This window comes from Corvus moneduloides, chromosome 7 (assembly GCF_009650955.1).
Source record: "Corvus moneduloides isolate bCorMon1 chromosome 7, bCorMon1.pri, whole genome shotgun sequence".
Lineage (NCBI taxonomy): Eukaryota > Metazoa > Chordata > Aves > Passeriformes > Corvidae > Corvus > Corvus moneduloides.
The window spans coordinates 12800063-12819817 of record NC_045482.1 but is presented as its reverse complement, the minus strand read 5'-3'; the positions used below and the strand labels follow the sequence as shown (position 1 = coordinate 12819817).

The 19755-nt window shown below is 42.1% G+C and overlaps 1 protein-coding gene across 1 annotated transcript in view; it reads left to right on the top strand.

The window, feature by feature from the left end:
- The first annotated feature begins 653 nt into the window (after positions 1-653).
- The window catches only part of CCNYL1 (cyclin Y like 1), a 33469-nt gene continuing 14367 nt past the window's right edge, over positions 654-19755 (top strand). Inside the window, exons 1-6 of the mRNA XM_032114141.1 lie at positions 654-1106; positions 13183-13257; positions 15491-15525; positions 17219-17319; positions 18767-18802; positions 19525-19576. Of these exons, the coding sequence (XP_031970032.1) occupies positions 869-1106; positions 13183-13257; positions 15491-15525; positions 17219-17319; positions 18767-18802; positions 19525-19576 (537 nt within the window). The 5' untranslated portion in view covers positions 654-868. The remainder of the gene's footprint in view (positions 1107-13182; positions 13258-15490; positions 15526-17218; positions 17320-18766; positions 18803-19524; positions 19577-19755) is intronic.

The following is a 19755-nucleotide window of genomic DNA, read 5'->3' as shown; positions in this document are numbered from 1 at the left end:
AAGCAAATGCGCAGTTGCTGGGGGCTTTCAGTGGCCCGTGGGGATGCCGGCGGCCCCGTGCAGTGTCCCTTTCCCGGGCTGCTGGCAGGTACCGTGCACAGCAGCGACACGAGCACCCAGCGAGCGGCGGGCGGGACGCGGCATTGCCGAGGCTCTGCTGCCCCAGGGGCGGGAGTTCTTAAGCCCTTTAAAAGGAGGGGGGAAAGCCGGCCACGAGCTGCCCGCACTCGCAGCGGTGGGGCTGCCGGCGGGGCAGTGCCGGCGCTCCGGCTCACGCTCCTGCGCGGTGCAGTGGCCGCCGCTGTCCCCTCGTTGTCCCGCATTCCCGCATTCCCGCACGGCCGCTCCGCTCCCGCCGCGCCCGCAGCACGTGCGCGCCCGGCCAGCGCGAGCCCCCCGGGGGCGGGGCCGAGCGCGCGGCGCTGAGGGGGCGCGGCCATGGGGGCGCGTCCGAGGCCTCGCGCCCGGCGGTCCGTGCGCGCGTGCGCGTGGGAACGGCGCGGGGAGGGGAGGGGGGAGGCGCAGGGCAGGGGAGGGCGCGGCGGCGGCCGCGGGACGAGCCCCGCGCCCATTGGCGGAGCGGCCGTCACGCGGCGCCGCGGCCGGAGGCGATTGGGCGGCCGCGGGGCGGGGCCCGGGCTCCCCCCGGCGGCCGCTCGCGCGAGGCCCGTGCTCGCCGTGCGCAGGAGGCGGCGGGGCGGTCGCGCGGCCGTGGGGGCGGGCGGGGCCGCGCGCGGCCGGGGCGGGGGCGGCGGCGGCGGCGGCGCTGAGCCCGCCCCGCGCTCCGACCCGCCCTGCGCCCGCCTCCCCTCCCCCGGCCCAGCCCGGAGCCGCGCAGCCGGGGCCCGGCGGGGGAGCTCCGAGCTCCATGGGCAATACCGTCACCTGCTGCGTATCCCCGGACGCCAGCCCCAAGCTCAGCCGGGCCCGCGGCGGCGGGGCAGCGCCGGGGCCCGATCGCTGGGCGGACGCGTATCAGGCGGCGGCGGCAGCGGGCGGCGGCGGCGGCGGCTCGGGGTCGGCGGAGGCCGAGTCGGGGGACTCGGATCCCGGCGGCGGCGGCGGCCCCCACCTCCAGCACATCAGCGACCGGGAGTTCCCGGATGGTGAGCGGCGGGCGGGCGGGGGGCGCCGGGCACCGCATCCCTGTCCCCTCGGTGCCCCCGCTCCGCCCGGGTGGGTACCCGGCGGGCACCGGCGGCCCGAGGCGCGGCCCCTTTGTCCGGCGGCGGGGGCAGCGCGGTCCCGCCGGCCCCGCGGGGCTCGGCCCGCGCCGCGCCCCAGGCAAAGTTCCCCGCGGCTGTCACGGCGCCGGCACAGCCCCGGCGGGTCCGGGTCCGGGCCGGGACCTCCGCCCGCAGGACAAGCCTGGGGCCGCTCAGCGAGTCCTCGCCCGGGCGAGGAGCGCCTCCCCTGCCCGGCAGCGCCCGGCCCAGCCCGGGTCCCGGAGAGGGGGTCCGGGAGCAAGAAGGGAACGTGGCAGAGCCCCCGGCTGCTCCCGGCTGAGGTGGAGAAGTCTGGCCGCTCGTTTCTACTTAACTATGGAGTCGGGACTCGGTCGCAGTGTTCAGGCAGATCGCAAAAGCTGCTGCATTTCCAGTCTCTGTTGAACAGGAGGAAGGAAGAGGGTGTGTGGGGAGTAAGGGAATTAAGAATTACAAAGATTGTGTGCATATGACATCACCATGGCTGGACGTGGGTAATTTATACGCTGGCTGTGCAGGGTTATAACTGGGGACTCATTACACCGGCGTTCCTTGTCGCGTAGTTCTCGGTGTTCCAAATTTGCTTTCCTTGGACTCATGGGAAAGTACGTGTGTGCTGCTCAGATTCCTTGCAGTTACGCCCGGAGCACTGGTACCTCACCGACTCGCTCTGGAAGGCATCTCCTCCTCAGCCGGGAGAGCTGCAGGGCTGTGCTGCGGGAATTCCGAGGCATGTAACAGGTTAGGGGTGCTCCTGTCTGGCCGGGCGCTCACGTGGTGCTCCTGGAGCCGCACAGCGCAGTCTAACACCTCATGATATTCAAAACTCAGTTTAATTAACAAACATCTTGCTATTCCTCTTCGCAGTTATAACCACACCTATGTGAAATATATTCACTTGGAAAGAGATAGCCTGCCTGACATCTTTAATGTACAGTGTATACAATAACAATAACCACTGTAATCCATACTGTTCTCGAACTTGAGAAAAATTTTTTTGCTATTAGACTGGCTGCAGAAGAGTGTGAGGAGACCTTCAGAAATGGAATTATTAAACTTGCAGGGTTCTGCACAGCACCATATGGTGCAGCTGTTCCAGAAGTGAGATGGAACAGTCAGGCCCTTGGATCTCCTGTGAGACAGCTGTGCAGTAGTAGAAATTATGTTTGCTGCCTAGGAGAATTAAACCTTTATTTTTGCAGGAAGATAGTTCAGAACTCTCTCAACTCATTAGGGGAGGAGGAGCTAAACTCTCTAAAGATTCTAATAAGCCAAGTAAAAATGCCTAAGCTGAACAAATCTCCTCAGGAATAAGGGTTGTATTTGTTTGAATCTTTAGTATGTGATCATGTCAGCAGTGGTAAGTAACCGATTTAATTGTGAATTCATCCACATTACAGGACTGGCCTTGAAGTAGAGAAGTATTTAATTTTTTTGAATTTGCAAGCCTAAATAAGAGTGTATAGTCCAAGAGTAAGATAGTAGCTGTCTATCACAAATTTTACTTTTGTGGCTATGTGTCCGGACACTATGGAAGCTTCAGTCTTGAGGCAGGAGATAATCCTAAAATTAGAACTGCATAAGTAGTATATGTTTAAGATGATTTTAAAGATCACTTTTACAGTGGTATGTGGTTCACTATCGCCCTCCAAAGTAGATCTGCTGCAAGTGATAGATGCTATTTGAAGTTTTCTGATTGATACAACTCTTTAGGGGTGCAGAAAGTATCAAAGTTTGATACCTTTATTAAAATAAAATTCTGGATAGTCAATATTAAAAGTAAAACTTCTTGTGTTGACTTTTGAGTGTTACAAAGCATTACCTGGATAGAATTAAAGCAATTAACTTCAAAATGTAAAGCACTGTTTGTGAAGTTTGAAATCAAGTGTTATGAAACAGGCTTTATAAAGAAGTTTGAAGTGAGACAGCTATCTGTTTAATTTAATACCTTCTATGAAATAATAAATCTGTAATAGAACAGATAGCTATGCTTATTCCTCTTAAACTCTAGGATGTAAAAGCTGTCAGCATACCCAAACCACGCAAACAGCCTGCGTGTTTCTGTGCTGTTGACTACTACAAAGCTTTAGTTTCATTTGGGGGATAAAATGTACTTCTGTAATTGATTAATGTATAATATCATAGGCTAGCTAAGATGCAAACTTAGTCTGTAACGGAAGGCTGAGAACCACTGACTGCCCTCTTCTTGAATCCTTTGGCAGGGAGAAAAGAGAAGGCTGCAAGAAAAAAAGTCAAGATCATTTTGGCTATTTTTGTTCCATGCTGCTCAGTTCTAGGAGTTTCTAAGAAAACAGCTATATGTATCAGAAAGCTAGCATCCAAATGTGATGGAGATGCTTCATTCCTTAAATTTCTATCTCTACGTTGTTTGTTGTTCTTAAGTCTGTCTTAAGTACTTTTGCGCTTGTTTGGCTAAAATTGAATGTTTTGGTTGTATCAGGAATGCAGAAGTTACCAACTGAGCTTTGGATTTTTTGGTTTGTGTTGTTTCATAGCTTTGTGTTGCTCTTTCATAGCAAGTGGAATGTGTTCCTTGCAGGTCTGTGCTCTTAAGTAAGGATTATTTTGTAGCTTCTCCAGCACTCTTCTTAACAGGCACTACTTTCCAGTCAGCACTGCTTAGATTGTCTGAATCGGATCAGAATGGAACAAGAAAAATCTCATTTTCTTAAAATGGGGAGATTATGATGTGGTATTTATGTATGACAAAAAAGGAGTGGTAGGTGGAATGGCAGTAAAACACACAGTAAAACTGGAAGTTTAATGTTTCAGCAAAGGTTAATTCAAACAGGAAAGTTTTATCAGATCCTCTACTGAGAGAATTTAAAGGATGATTTTGTATTTTATGGCTCTCAAGATCCTGAGCCATAACCTGTTTGGTGCATGCTTTCTCCGAACGAGAAGTAAGCCTGTATTTGTGGTTTGATATGTTAAGCCAAGTTGGGTTAAGTAAACAGGAATAAACATGACTTTGAAAACAGTAGTTTCTTCCAAATAGGTTCATGCCTACTGCTAATATTAAATATCAAAGGCTGCCATGAATCTAAAGCAGCTAGTTGACTTTTCAGCTGAGCATTAAGTGTTCCTTAAATCAACGGTTCAACACAGTTTGAATTGACCAAAAAGGCTTTCCTATCTAGTTTTAGTAATGGTAGTTCTTTGATCTTAGTGTGTCATTTGGTCTGTGGTGATTACTGGGGTGGTTATTTGGGTTTTTCCCCCCCAAATGAGTGTCTGCTAATCTTTATTTTGGGCTTCCTTTTTTTTTCCCCCCTGTACTTTTTTTTTTCTGGTTATTTGGGGGAGAACTTCTTATGGCTGACACTTTTTTGCTAGATCCCTATGTTTAAACATAGATCTACTTCTTCAAAAATTCTTTGATCTTGGGATTAAACTAGAACAAGACCTTGCTTGGCAGATGTTTCTCACTTGTACTTGAAAACTCTCCCTCCACTGCTGCTGTTAGCTGAGTTTGAGCAGAGGTTTGCTTGATTGCCTTGAATCAAGGAGAAGAGTGTTGCCCTACTGAAGTGGTGGGACAAACTGACCTGGTACCCTCACCTGAATAACTGGGTGTGGAGAATGACAGGGGAAAAGACAGTCAGGGATGAAAGGGAACAGCAGATGGGATCAGGAGAGGAGCTAAGTGGGATATGGTCATCACAAAGAGGTTAGATGGGAAGGCAAATGGAAGGGGACTTTGAAGAGGAGAGTTAATAGGGATGAAGTAAGTGAGGTTTACCTGAACAGGCTCAGGCTAGTGCCTGGAGTAATTCTTCAAAGCTTCAGGTTGACTGCATGCTGCAGTTATTAATCAGTGTTGAAGAGGAACAGAAATTTGGATGTATTGATTGTCTGTGATCTGGTTTCACTAACAGCTTGTCTATAAACCTCCTTGCAGAAGATCTAAATACTGTTCATTTGCTTCTCTTATATAATTTCAGCTTATTTCAGCCATGTGGGTGGAGGTTTTTTCCTGTTTTTTTTTTTTAGTTCAGGGGGTTTTTTGTTTTTGGGGTTTTTTTTTTAAATCCTAGTTAAAGTGTTAGTTAAGTTAAAACACTTTGGTGCAAGGAATCAGCTTTTTGATGCCAGCAGTTTTCATCACAGGAAAGGCTTAACCATCTTGTGTTGGTTTTTGTGTGTCTCTATTTGAAGATCTGTAGCTGCATAGATTGACAAATACCATTGTCTATTTAGACAAACATGAAGCCAGAGCTAAAAAGTAAATGATGCTCTGGTGCCTTTTGTAGTGTTCCCTCTCCTTTCTTCCTTGTAGTCACTGAGTTTTTCACCTAACTTAGACTCACTCTTGGTTCCCCATAACTGTCAATATCCCTTTCCAAAAACTGACTAGGCATTCACTACAAAGGTATTTGTAGCAGGTGCAGAGATAGTCTGCGATCTTAACAAATGGGAAGTGTTGGGCTTTCTGAAAGCCTGAAACACCTTCCATGTTGTTGTCTGAAGAAGCCTGATGTCATGGCCTCTAGAAACAATCTGTGAAGTATCTGTAGTGGAAATGACTGAATCCAGAAACAGTGATGAAACTGACCTACAGATTTGGGAATTGGAAATAAAAGAATTCATTGCTGCAGTACAGTATTTGTATTTGTGTTCTTATGCTTGGATGCTGCTGGCAACTAAAGAATCCTCTATCCTTTTCTCTCTTCAGTAAGTCATGGGGACTTGCAGCAAGCAAGTAAATCTTAGGTTTTTAAGAGTAGTTGATTTGGAAAATATGAATATGAAGCTCATGTGGAGGGAGACTGATTTGTGTTTCTGGTGTGTTTTTTCAGGCTTTCAGCACAACAGGTATTGAAAGGAAATATATAATCAGAGGGGTTTGATGAAACTTACAGAACTAAGGAAACGGAATTCATTTTCATCTTTTTTTTTTTTTTTTTTTTTTTTAACTAGTTCCGTGTGGCTTACCTCTAGCATCCTTTTCCTTTACTGGCTTTCTTCAGGAGATTTGCTGTTTTCCCTCCTACCTGCAGGGTACATGTTGTAGAACAACAGAAGTTCTGTGGCTAGAAGTATGTGTTCTCTCAAGTGTGATCATTGTGGTGAGGTCATACCAAAAAGCTGACTAACGGGAATGAATTCTTGCACAGCCAACAAAACACAAAACCCTACTCCTCCCAGATTCACATTGCACGTTAAATTAACATTTCTAACAATGTTTCTTCCACATACAGGGAAAAAGAAGACGTTACTATGGGAGGCAGAAGGGAAATTCTACCAAACATTTAAGAACCCAGACCTTGCCAGCAAGGTTATGTTGAGATTTTTAAACCAGTCTGGTTTTTTTTTTTTTCATTACAGCTAGAGTTTGAATGTGTACTTCCATTTCACTCACTAGAAAAATAGTGTTTTCAGAAGAAAACTCTGAATGTTTCGATTTCAAGACATAAGTGAGGATGGTACTGACTTAACGAAACTTGGTGCTGTTTATTTAAATTTGTAGTAAAGCCAGATGAATAAAACTGAAGATCCTCCTTGCAGGTGATGTAAATATCAGGATTACCTTAACAGCTTACACAAAAATCCCCCTGTCAGCCTGATAGCATTCTACAGTGTTTGATGAGCTGTGTGTGTATAGCACAGCTTTGCTTCTGTTTGGAGTTCTGAAAGGGTCTTGAATTATTGCAGTAATCAAACATTGTTGATTTTTTTCCAGTGTGAAAACTAACACTGGCTTGTTATGAAATGTGTCAGTTAGGCTCAGATAATAGATTGCTGAATGCCAGTATCTTTCAAAGACTAAAAAAAGCTTTTCTGTAAAGCCCTTGGACATGTTTTGTTATGTTGATAGTTACTTTTCTTTTACAGAACAAACTGCAGGTAAGGTCCAGACTTCATGTGAAGTTTGCAAATGTGAGCAATCGGAAGAGGTGAAAAATGTACCGTGTGCCAGTCCATCAGGTGGCATGTGACACCAGCAAACACTGCAGTATGTCTTGCTTTGCACTTGCAGACACTACCTGAGACTGGAATTTCTGGCACTCACCTCTTCTGCTTTCTGAACCACAGCTTGGAAGTAAGGCAGAGAACATGGGAGGAATTGTTACAGGAAGGCTTTCCTTACACTTGCTGTGCCAGCATGGATCTAAGATTCTAAAATTTGGTTGCTCTTTAATGGGTACAGTTGGAAATTTTTGTTTTGTCTTATCAGTTAGAAAATCAGAGCTGTGGACTTCTACTTTAGCCTGTGGTGATAGTGAATTGTGTTACGTGTGAAGGTCAATGTGGGGAATAAAAAGTGACAGCATAGAACTAATTCTTTCTCCCTGTCCTTTAAATGGTCCTACATTAAATGCAGTACAGGAACACAGCCCTAACAAAATGTTAGTTACTTCTAAGATCTAGCTTGTGAGCTACTGTTTTCCTTCTAGTTCAAAGATAAAATCCTGGGGGCATCTTGTTTACTGTTGTTTTAACTTGTCCTGCTTTTGCTGTGGAATTTGGGGCACTCCTGACACCCTGCCTTGGCTAAAATCTGTAGAAGTGCTTATAACCCTGGCAGGTACATCAGGAAACATGTGGAAGCTTCCTGGGCTCCGTTTGGTCCCAGAAAGGGTGGGCGTTGTGTTGTGTGGAACAGATCTGTCCCCTGTGTTTCCCCAGCAGGGGCTGTGAACAGGGTGCAATAGGATCATGTTGGGATGTCCTGTGGAGGCTGCAGAGAGTGGTGTGGATCCTCCTGCACTTTAAGAAATGAAAGAACATGTATTAATACTGTATTGATTTTTTTTAAGCCACAGAAATTAATAAATTATTTAAACCCTAATCTCCTGTATTTAATATATATTCTGCACTTTTGCTTTCTAAATACTTTTGATTTTAGTAGCAAATTTGAAATGTCTACTGTGTCAGTTTCTCCAGCCCAACTCTGAAGTGTGGTGTAAAAGAGCAAATAATTCCTTTCTAATTAAGAGAGCTTGTTGTATATTGAAGTGATTTCTGCATCCTTCCAAAACATCAGTGTGCACTTAGATATGTGCTGGGTATTGGCAATGATATTACTGTTTCTGTAGTAGTGCCATAAAGATCAACTGACAGCTTTTAAATAGCTTTAAAACATCCTTCTGTGTGTATTGTGTAAATTCATAACATTTAGAAATAATCTTTTAACAATCTTTTAACAATGAGAGTTGCAAATGGAAAGCAGCCTATGCATGCTGGGCTCTCTGGGGCATTTGGTGTGGCTGGGACAAATAAACAAAGCAGGTTAAATTTAGAAACCAGAGTTGTAATTTTCCTAAAAGGTTTTGGGAAAAGGATTAGAATAACGTAATTTGACGTAGAAATAATTTTATATGAAGTTATTGTTAGGAATAACAGACTTTCTGAAATGGATTGGCAGATTTGCTTGTCTAATTTGTTATCATTTTTACATCTTTATTGGGAGTGTTAAGTGACTTGCATCTCTACAGCATAAGCTAATGAAATATAAGGGAAACTCAAGCATTAGTCACAACTAATAAGTCATTGAGCAAGTGAAAAAACTCCATTTACAGCAAAGAGATGCTTGCTTTAAATATGTGCTGTATCAAAAAGTTACTGCTGTCTAGTAAAGCAAAGGATGGGGCTAAAACTGTTAAAGGAAATGTAATAGTGTATTGTTCTGGAATTATCAAAGAGCTGCTACTTAGTGACATCTTTGACTGTCAGCTTTATTCATGGGATAATACACATAGCATGATGCAATGTGTAAAATGTGTTTGTAATAATTAGAAGTCACCTGTGGAGGTGTGTAAACCATAGATAAGTAGCTAGCATTATAAATTCCTAAAACCTACCCACATTCTTACATGGCATGGATAGAAGTAAAGTCTTCATGTGGATTTTATGTTGTGGAAAGGATGTAAGATCTTGAGCTAGGTCACAGGATTGCTTTTAAAATTGACGTGATCTGCCCTGTGGGGGACTGTGCGTGCTCAGCAGCAGCAGAGGTGGCTGAGATTGTCTGAAGGGCAATCAAAGGGGGAACAATGGCCGAGGGAAGCAAGTTCAGGCTTCTCTCTGCTCCACTTGGAGGCAGGGTTGATCTGACAAGCTTGGTAGTACACACGAGTAAATGGCTCTGAGAGATGCAGAGAAACAAAGGGGAAAGGTTGTTTTTAATACACTTCTCAGAGACAGGGGAAGGGCCCTTGTGTAGCAGCATTATTGTGCTGCTCTCATAGATTTAATTCCAGGTGGGAATTTTCCCTTCTCACCTCTTTATCACTAAGTATGAGGATCTGATAGAAAGTGTTTTGATTTCTACTGAGTTAATAGCCTCTAGAACAAAAATGTTCTGGAGCTGTTTTCTTGTTTTTTATATCATCCTGTTGTTCCTCTCACTTCTCTCATTGTTGTTTCTGCATGCTTTAATTTCTGTTATTCCTGTTTATCCTGTGGCATACGTGCTTTCTTTTTCTGTTAGCTTTCTGTGAAGCTTGAGTTTTCTGTCATACAACTTCTGATGCTCCTACTCAAGACTCACCCTTACTTTCAGGGCTAGTATCTTGGCTTCGGACACATAAGTGCTATCAGGATGAAGTATAAGGAGTTATGCTTGGTTGTGAGTCAAATTGTTTGCAGATTTATCTCTTCCTCTGCCATTTCTTTTGCTGTTCCCCATTACATTTTACCTCTGCTCACGTCCTTATCTGCCTTTTGCCTTATATTTCCTTCATCAGATGTATTGCTGTTGCTTTTTGGTATTTCATGAGCAACACTGGCAGTTTAGGACAAACAAATCACATGACTAATTTTTCCATTGCTTAGAAAAAAGCATTGTCCAGGGAAAATGGCACAGGTAGGATGGTTAAAATTCTCTGGCTGCTTGTAAGGGGAAAGCTACAGGGAGGTGGTCTGTTAAATGCATCTTTCTTTGCAGTCTCTTGCAAGACCAAAGCAGGTGCACTGTGTCTGCTCATGCCATGTTACCCTGGAATAACAAACCCAGCTACAGTTGGCCCTGATCATTTCTGGTGGGGTTTTGTACTGAGAGCTGTGTGATACGTCTTGGACTTCATTAGTACCTTAACTCTGGTTGTATAATCTGTGTTGTGGGTTTAATGTGCTGTGGGTGCTGGTACACCAGACTTTGTCCAACAGAAAGCTCCTAGTGTCTGGCAGAGCCACCATGGAACTGGAGCCAGTAAAGTCTATTATCCTTTCAATTCTGTTCCTCTCCTTAAATGTGTGGGTCTGCTTGGTTTGGGGGTTGACTTGTGTGTCCTTGTCAATTTTGTGTCACTCAGTGCATGCTGCAGTGCTGTGGATCTTCTTTGGAATGACAAGAAGACATTGCAGACACTTCTTGTCTGGGATGAAAGTTAGTTATATTCATTCTTGTGCTTTTAGTCCTAGATCTGATTTCTATGTAAGACGCATGGGTATAGGGACTGGCAGAGCCCAGGAAGAGGCAGAAGCTATGTAAGAAGTGAGCATTAACAAGTCTTATGGTTTCAAAATAAATCAAAACCATAGGGAAGTCAAGATAGTAGTGTATTTTTTATGAGGTGAGGGAAGATGGGTGTTACCCTGTACTGTCCCTTCCCTGGGAAAAAAAAGCATCTGTCCTGTTTAACATTTATCAGTGACCTGGAGGAGGCGATGGAGGATGCCCAGATTGCAGATGACAGCCAACCGTCAATGTGCTGGAGGCTGCTTATTCAGAGGGATCTGGACAGGACTGGGCCAACACCAGCCCTATGAAATTCAGCAAGGCGAAACATGGAGTCCTGTGTAAAGAGTTACTGACGTCAGTAGCCCTTTTCCTTCAGTTTTCCTGTGCTTGTTCCTCCCCAGTTTTCCTTTGCTGTCTTCCCCTAAATACGGCACAAGTCTTGTACAGTCCTACAGGCTCTTCCCTACCATTCCACAGTGAGTCTCACAGCCCTGTAGGCATTAGTCCCCCTAATGGGAAAAGTGATCTAAGCTCTGTGGACCCTCACTGGAAGTTTTCAAGGCTCAGCTCGGTAATGTCTTGAGCAGCCTTGTGTTCTACCAAAAGCTGATTCAGCAAGAGGTTGAACTAGAGACCTCTGAGGTCTGTTCTAACTTGACTTACGCAGTTATTCTAAAAGTTGCTGCTGAACTGTAAATAAATAAGTTCTGAGTTGTTTGCTCTCTTTGCATCATAACTTGCTGATAATAATCTGTATTTTAAGTCTGCATATTGCAGTCTTGTTCTGCCTGTTGATGACACTTCAGTTACTTGGTAGGCTGGCAAAATACTTCCACTTCTGAATCACTGTTTGTGTTGGGTTTGTTGATTTGTTTGTTAATGCAGTGCTAGCATTAGAAGCTGTATACTGTCTCTTAAATGTGATTTTGTTCAATCAGTTTTAGAAACTCCTCAAACTCGTGGACAATTTTTAAACAAGTTATACTATTTTGTTAAGATGTGACAAATGGTACTTAAAATGTGGCAGTATGGCATGCTATTGCGTGCTGGATTTTTATTTTATTTTTTCAGAGAATCAACTGTATATCAGTAGTACTTGAGGTATGAGCTGTGAGGCAAGTTCCATTCTAGGGTTTCTAAGCCAGGACTTCTTCTATTTTAACTGCATGATTAAATTCGGATATCTGTTCACTGTGTGCTGTGAATGAGCATAGTAAGGCAACAACAGAAATACTGGGTTTGTAAATTAGCTTTTTAAATCTTCACAAGATGGTCTGCTTTCATGGCTGACTCTGGTCTTTTTTGAGAGGAGGGGGAAATTCCCTTTCGAACAGTCATGGTGTTCCTAAACAGATGTTGGCTACATGACTTACACAGTAGAGATTAAAAATTACAGTGTACTTTTGCAGTTATGTTCCCTTGCTGCCACATGGGGGCTGTGGCTGTGCTGTGGGGTGGGCGCAGTAGCACAAACATTCACACAGGTAAGACTTCCAGCATGCAGGCAGTTTGTGGTTTGGCAGAGTTCTGTTGGTTGGGTGCATAAAGATTATGGGGTTTTTTAATTAAAAGGTGATTCTTAGATGGCTTTGCTTTTTAGGGGTGTGGCAACTGTGTTGGTGTCCCACCTTAAACACTTAAAAGTCCAAGTGCTCATGCACGAGTGTGTGTGCTTGTATGGCTGGCGTGGCATGACAACTGTAAATGGATGCAAAATTGCTCTTTCAAGGACTTAAGAGGATCACAGGCCCAGATTGTTCTGTTCATGTGTTCCCATAAGTCACTGTGTCTGTAGCATGACTTCCTGGGAACAGCTGTTTCTTCTGTCAAAGCTAAGGCAGCTCAGAATTTCATCATGATGGTTACAGTTTCACCAACCAACTTTTGTGATCACTTCCATCTTAATCTAAGGGAGTAATATATCCTCTTCTAGTGCCATCATTGCTCTGTTGTGGCACAGGATTAAAGAAATCATTTTGTTCTTCAATAACTCTGTTTTAGCTTTACATGGTTTTACTTGAAATTCCAAAAGAACCAAACAGTGTAAGCTTCACGTTTTGATATTTATCAGCACTGTAAATGTTACTTATTAGGTTCTTTTGTAAGGTCACAGATTGTTTCCTGCTGTATTTGGTACATAAAGCATAGAGGGAAAGACCACAGAGGGAAAGATCAGCACTGATAATTTTTTGTTGTTTTGGTATGGTTTTTTTTTCAATTATTCTCTTGATAAAGTTTTAGCTTTCTGCCCACTACTGAGGACATGTCCCACACCCACCTACCCTAACACGCAGGGGCACAGATTGATTTCTGAAGATGAATGTTGTTTTTTGAGATCTCCCTGTCCAGATTTTTTTTTCAGAGGGAAAAATGTAAAATTTTTATTCATCTTGGCAAAAGTAAGGTTTTATTTCAGAGAGACAGCCCATTCTATGTGGGTTTGATCTTGTTTCCATCACTGTGCTTGAGCACTTTGAGGCTGGGTGGCAATTGTTGCAGTTATCATCATTTGTTAAAGGTATCTTCTTTTTTTTGTCCCTTCTGTTTCAGATTTAGCCTTGGAATCTAATCCATCTGATCATCCCAGAGCAAGCACAATTTTCCTGAGCAAGTCACAAACAGATGGTAAGCTGAGATTTTTTCCAATTTAACAAAAAACAGGAAAAAAATTGGAAAAATAACCAAAAGTAACATCTCAAAAACATCGTGCTTCAATTCTTTCAAAGCATAGGGATTAGTAATTTATGTATTTACACAGAAACGTGTTTGTAGACCATTTCACTTAACACTTAAAATCACTTGTTCTTCAAAATGCTTAAATACCAGATTTCAGAGTGCAGATCCTAGTAGTCAAGGCTCTCTTCATTAGTGTAATTCAAGCTTCAGGCAATGGTGGTGTTTTTTATGACCAAGGACTGTTTTAAAAATTGTTTTAAAGTAAAAAAAAATGTAGTTTCTAAAAAATAAATTAAATTTTCTGTAATAAATAATAAGCCTAAGCCATTAGTCTATATCCATTGCTTTTGAATATGTTGTTTTAAATTGTTTGAATAATTTCAGAGGATAAATATTCTCCAGTCCTGGTTTTAATTATATAGATGTATTGGGATTTTCAATTTCTTTGCACATCCTATATTTACTTAATAACTCAGTTTTGAAACAATTGCTATAGCTTGTGCATTCCAAAGTGCTGTTAAAAAGTGGGGGCATTTCTATATTGCACAAATAAAACCAAATTCTGACAACAGGACATTTTGAAGTTGCAACTGAAGAAAAGTTTTAAGACAGTCTTTTTAAAATGCTTCTGTTTCTTTTATAGTTGGTTCTTGTTTGAAGCACTGTTTTGCTAAGAAAGTGATGCACTTGAGTTTGAATGTGTTGATGGAAAGCTGCAGTGTGTCTTTTAACTTGTCACAGCTTTGCCACAGAAAAGAATTACTTTGACAGGTCTGTCGGTTGCTGTCCTGCTATTCAGTCTTGTGGCAAGTGGTTAAATTGTCAGTTGTATCAACTTTGCAGTGCTCAGATAGTCTGTGAGCAGTGGAAACAAGCACTAGCCTGGTTCTCCAGAAGGGGTGATACCAAGGAAATGTAAAGACCCCTTTTTTTTGGGGCCTCTAAGATCAGTCTTCACACAACCAGAGGGTCTGAGCCGCTCGTTTCAGACACCTCTCAGATGAGCAGTGCTGAAGGTGCAGCTCACAAGCTGACAGAGTTCATGAACACTGTCACTGTGCCTTGCTGCAGATAGTGTTCAAACTACGTGAACAGGCTTGTTGGGGGTAGTATTGCTTTCAAACATGGTTTGGTTTTCTTCAAATGAAATGTATTGAATTGTGTAGACTTGTGTTCATGTAAAAAAAGGCTCTGCTAGGTGAGGTAGTAACTCTTAAACTATTCTCTGAACTTTGTATTTAATTAATTGATTTTTATGGAGAAGTCAGGCAGAATAATTTATTTTCTAATTTCCCTTGTTCTTCTTCAGTTGACCTTCCATAGAATTAGTAGAATTAATATCCATAAGTTCTCTCTCAGTGAGATGTTATCAGGATTATGAGTTTTGATTTATGCAAAAAGACTAAAAAAATGTGGATACTCTTTTCCAATTATCAGTTTTTCCAAAGAGTAAGTATATAAGAGAATGTGTCCTGCTAAAGAGTGGTAATGATCTGAGGTTAAAACTTTGGAGAGGTGCCTGTCCATGCAGGTCACATTTGTATACTTTGTGCATGTGTGCAGCTCTCAGCTCTCCCTAACACACTGCTGTATTGCTGCTGTCACAGCTGGAAGTTTAACCTTGCAGTCTCTTTTGAAAGACTAACACAGTTTAAATTGATCAAATGACATGGTTGCAGTTACATGACAAATAGGTGCACAGCTTGTGCCAGTATCTTCTGTATAGTGAAATACCCTTTTACCTTCTGCCATCTAGTAGGGGAAGAGAGAACATGTAAATAATGCTGGGCACCTCACTTCCTCTTTGTGTGCCTTTGGCAGGCTCAGGGTGTGCTGGTTTTGCTTCTGTTTGCTGTCAGATGTTGGACATTGTCTGTTTGAACTATCTGAAATTACCCTGTTTTTCATGATACTCAGCATCTTTTCGAAGCTAAGACATTTTTCCCCTTAGTGTGATGGGAAGTAGTTGTTCCTAAATGTACATGTGGGTATACAGAAGTAATATGTAGCTTACTAGCTGGAAAAAACTTGGTATTTTTCCTCAAACTACTTTTCCAGACACCTAAAGTAAAATTTGAAACTTTTCATACTCACGTACTTTAGAAAACTAGGTTAATAGAATGACTTTATTGAATGTAAATTGGGAAACCTTTGAGTTCACATTCTTTTTCCCTCTTTCTAGTGCGAGAGAAGAGGAAGAGTAACCATATAAATCATGTAAGTGAACCGGATTCTATATAAATAATATTAGGATGTTGGGCCAAAGACAAATTCAAGGAAACAATTGTAGTAGTTCTAGGTATATAGTCTTACACATGTTCCAAATCTTCCTTAGAAAGGTAAAGCTGAATTGTCTTTGCCCATCTCTAAAAAATAATCAGGCACAATATCACAAAGCATAGAAATAAGAATGAATTTTTTTTGTTGCGTCAGTCTTAAGCATTTCAGAAACTAAAGAAGAAAATATAAGCAAACCAGTCTGTATTTTTTTTTAAACAGAAACAAAACTGCATTCATTTCTCAGCTGAGATGGCAGTTCTTGAAGGACTTGCTGCTGATTGAGTACTGCTATAGAACTTTTAAGAAGTGCATCCAGTATGAAAAGAGAATAATGAACAAATATCATCAGTATGATAAACAAGCGATAATCCATTAGTTTTAAGGTCTGAAAATATGCTCTGAGCTTCTTCCACAAATATTAGTCAGTTTGGACACTTCACTCACCAAAAAAAAAGCCAAAGCAAAAAAGATGCGATGTCATTAATAAGTGGATAAAAAATCATTGACTAGTAAAGGTAAGAGTAGAAGTTAGTAACATAAAGCTTAAAAAATATTGTCCAGCAAAAGTGTCTACTGATAAAGTACTGATAAGATAATAGGATTTCAAGTCTCTTTTATTTAGCCTGATTATGCAAGGGGCGGGGGGGTGATTCTTTCCCCTTTTTTTTCCTCTTTCTTTTTTTGTTACAATTCCAGCTTTGGTCTGCCACTACCAAGGTGAAGTGTGATTGGATTGTTTTTGCTGGCAAACTTCAGCTGAAATGGGAGATATTCCCAGGCAGCTATTGAGTTGTGAAGGGTGTCAACATTTTCATATGGAAGACTTTCAAGTTTTAGACATGGCATTTAAAAAAAATTCTGGTGAAAACTAATGAATCTTGAATTGTTTGATTAAAATTCCTCCCTCAATTATGATGTCCTATCTCTAGTGCAAGGTATTCTCTAAAATGCTCAGGGAAGCCTGGATAGGGTTATTTTGGAAGATTTCTTACAGTACAAAATGTTCAGGTGAGGATGGATGATGGAGCATATTGCTAGCTCTAAGTAATAATAGTAAAAGTAAGGTCATAGCGGTACTCTGTTTCCACATTCCAGATGCTAAACAGGACATGTGTGAAGGGAGCCATGTCAGGAAAGAGTTCCTTTTTTTGAAACTTTAACATGACAAAACCCCAAATGCAAAACTGTCTTCGCAGGGGGCAAGACTGGATAACCAGCCAGTGTAAAGGTATAGGATGTAAAAGAAGGGAGATGCTGATTATGGAGTCACAGGGAAATCTAACAGAGTACATCGCAGAGAGGGAAGACTGAGACACAAACTGACAAGAATGGAATGGGAGAGAACTGAGAAGATCAGAGGACTTGCTGCTTTAGCTCAGCTATTTCTGCTGTAAATTATCTAAAATCATGTTGTGTATTCCAAGGGATGATTTGTAAATGTATCTTACACAAAGGAACTAGATGGCTACAGGGTAGCTTACATTGCAGCAGCAACCACCCACAGAGACCTGCTGTGCAGTAACCACTTGAGGTGTAAAGCCAGTATTCAGTGTGCTAAACAGAATCTTACAGAATCCCTCTTCTTGAATGTATTTCAGTTCTTTTCTTCTTTTTTTTTTTGTACCCCAAGGTTTCTCCTGGGCAGCTCACGAAAAAATACAGCTCATGCTCAACGATATTTATAGATGACAGCACCGTCAGTCAGCCTAACCTTAGAAGCACAATAAAGTGGTAAGGACCCTTGTCATCAACAAGGCATTGAGTGGCATTGTAAAGGTTATTTGGCATTTTCTGGGGGTCTTGTCTGTTCCAAAGTCAACTGCACTCTTGAATGAGAGAAGCACAGCACTGCTTCTGCAGGTTGGTCATGAAGGGGTGTAGAGGTCTGGATAACTGACTGCTGGAGGAGCTCTTGTTTCAGTCACAGAGCTCATGCACTGTCCTATTTCAAAGTCATTCTCATCCTGCACTTGAGGCAGTGCAGAAGTGTGTCAGCATTTTGGGTTTGAAAGTATGTGTTGAGGTGGGGAGTTTAGTTCACATTGAAAGCCAAATCAAGAAATTCTTAACCTGGGAAAACTTGAAATGGATTTTGTATGGAATTGCAGGAAAAGTTGCAGGACTGTGTTTGGTACTTGCCAGTGGTATTAGTCTGCCCTCTAGTTGTGGAAAACCAGCATGTTGCTGACTTGGGGTTTAGTTCTGGCCTTTTCTGCTTTTTCTTCACATACATGTTATTTTAGGTAGGTGATAATTCTGTTCTCCAGTGTAAATGGCTGCTGGACCTGAGTTCCAGAAAGCCAGTTATTTGCACTTAGGTGATACCAGCTGAGAACTGAGAAGGGCGTTTTATCGTGCTTGAGGGGAAAGTGGATTGAGTCCCAGAAGGCTTTACTGATTTAATAGTGTAGTACAGTTTGGAAATGTCTAAGTTGATTTGTTACTTTAAAATTTGGTTTCAGACAAAGGTATGCAGCATGTCACTTTTCCTTCTCTAGAGAAACAAAAACCTAAAAAATGATGCTTGTGCCATTCTGAAGTGCTGTACAGCTTGACAGCAGGTCAGAACTTTCTTGTGACAGGTTCCTGTGATGGCAGCGTTCTGTTATCACGACAAGTAAAGAATCTGATATTTGGCCACAGTAGACAAGTGTTAATATATGAAACCTATTGCCTCACTTAGCAGAGACTGAAGTCCATTCTTGTCCACTTCTTGGATTATGCTGGCATGATACCATCTGTATTATTCTCCTTTTTAGACAGGTCCTAAATTAGACAGCCACTCAGGGTTAAAACATCTGCAGAATCTCTGCAATGGTATATGTAACACCAAATAGGACTTATATTTTAGTTGGGAATAGTCCACATTTTCACTAAATATCACCTAATCAGGAAATGGAGGAATATGTTGAAAATGTCGCTTAACACTTATTTTGTTGCACAAATATCTATACAATGAATGTAAAGGTAGCTTGGCTGGCAGATTTGATTTGGCCAATTTCTGTCCAGACACTTAAACACCAGAAATGAGATGTGTAGTACCTGGGGATGTGAGAGGAGGTCACTGCAAAATGGATTTGTAACATTTTGAGCTGAATGACAGCTTTTGCAGTGGAATAGTTGCATGGAATATGCTTTGTTAAATCTTTTTTTTTTTTTTTCCTTTTCTGCTTTTTAGTGTAACATTAGCAATATTCTACCATATAAAGAACAGGTGAGTGAACTCTTTCTTTGCTGAAATATAATTACTTTCTTTTTGAGCCAGGGATATAGAATCATAGAATCACTAAGACTAGAAAAAAAACCTCTTAGATTGTAGAGTCAAATATGGTCTTGGTCACTTCAGTGACCAAGGAGGTGAAAAATCTGGCACTTCATGCTGTATCTGCTTCCTCTTTGTACCTCCTCTTGAGCAGCTGTGGAAGGGTCAGTAATTCACCCATCCAACAGCACATAAAACTCCAAAACAAGGAGTGAGGTCACTTAACTCACCACAAATCAACCTTTGGACTTTGTTCACCTTTTCCTGAATACAGAAGTATGGATTAGTTTTGATGGGTGAAGGAACACTCTGTCCATGTACAAATCACTCTTGCCATTACAACTAGTTCCAGCATATGCTTCTGAATTATAGCTGACTTTTTGAAGTAAATGCTATTAATGAGTTTCACCTGGTTTCACATTTTGAGGCAGAACTGTAGTAAGCATAATACAAGAACATGGAAAGCTATTAATTGTTTAGCACGTGAAATATTTAATTGTAAGGACGCATCATTAAATGCTTTGCAAAAATATGAGGTAGCTCCATACCATATTCTAGGAAAAGCTGAACTGTAAAATAGTTCCCTTGATCCTCTTTAATGAACAGTGATTTTTAGTAGAGCATAGCATTACCAATTAACTCTTTTTGCTAAACCAGAGATTTTTGTTTTGTAGAGATTCTGACAGATCATTGGATATTTTTGATGAAAAATCTCATCCTCTCACAGTAAGTGTAATTTTTTGGTCCTCTGAATGTGTATCAATAACATCTTGATTTGTATTGTATAAGTCGTAAAAATGTATTAGCAACAGGCCACAATCAAATTGGTCTTAAATTGTGTCTTTATATGTAATACAAAGTGCACACAGTGACTTTTGAGATCAGCTAGATCATAAACAGAGCCC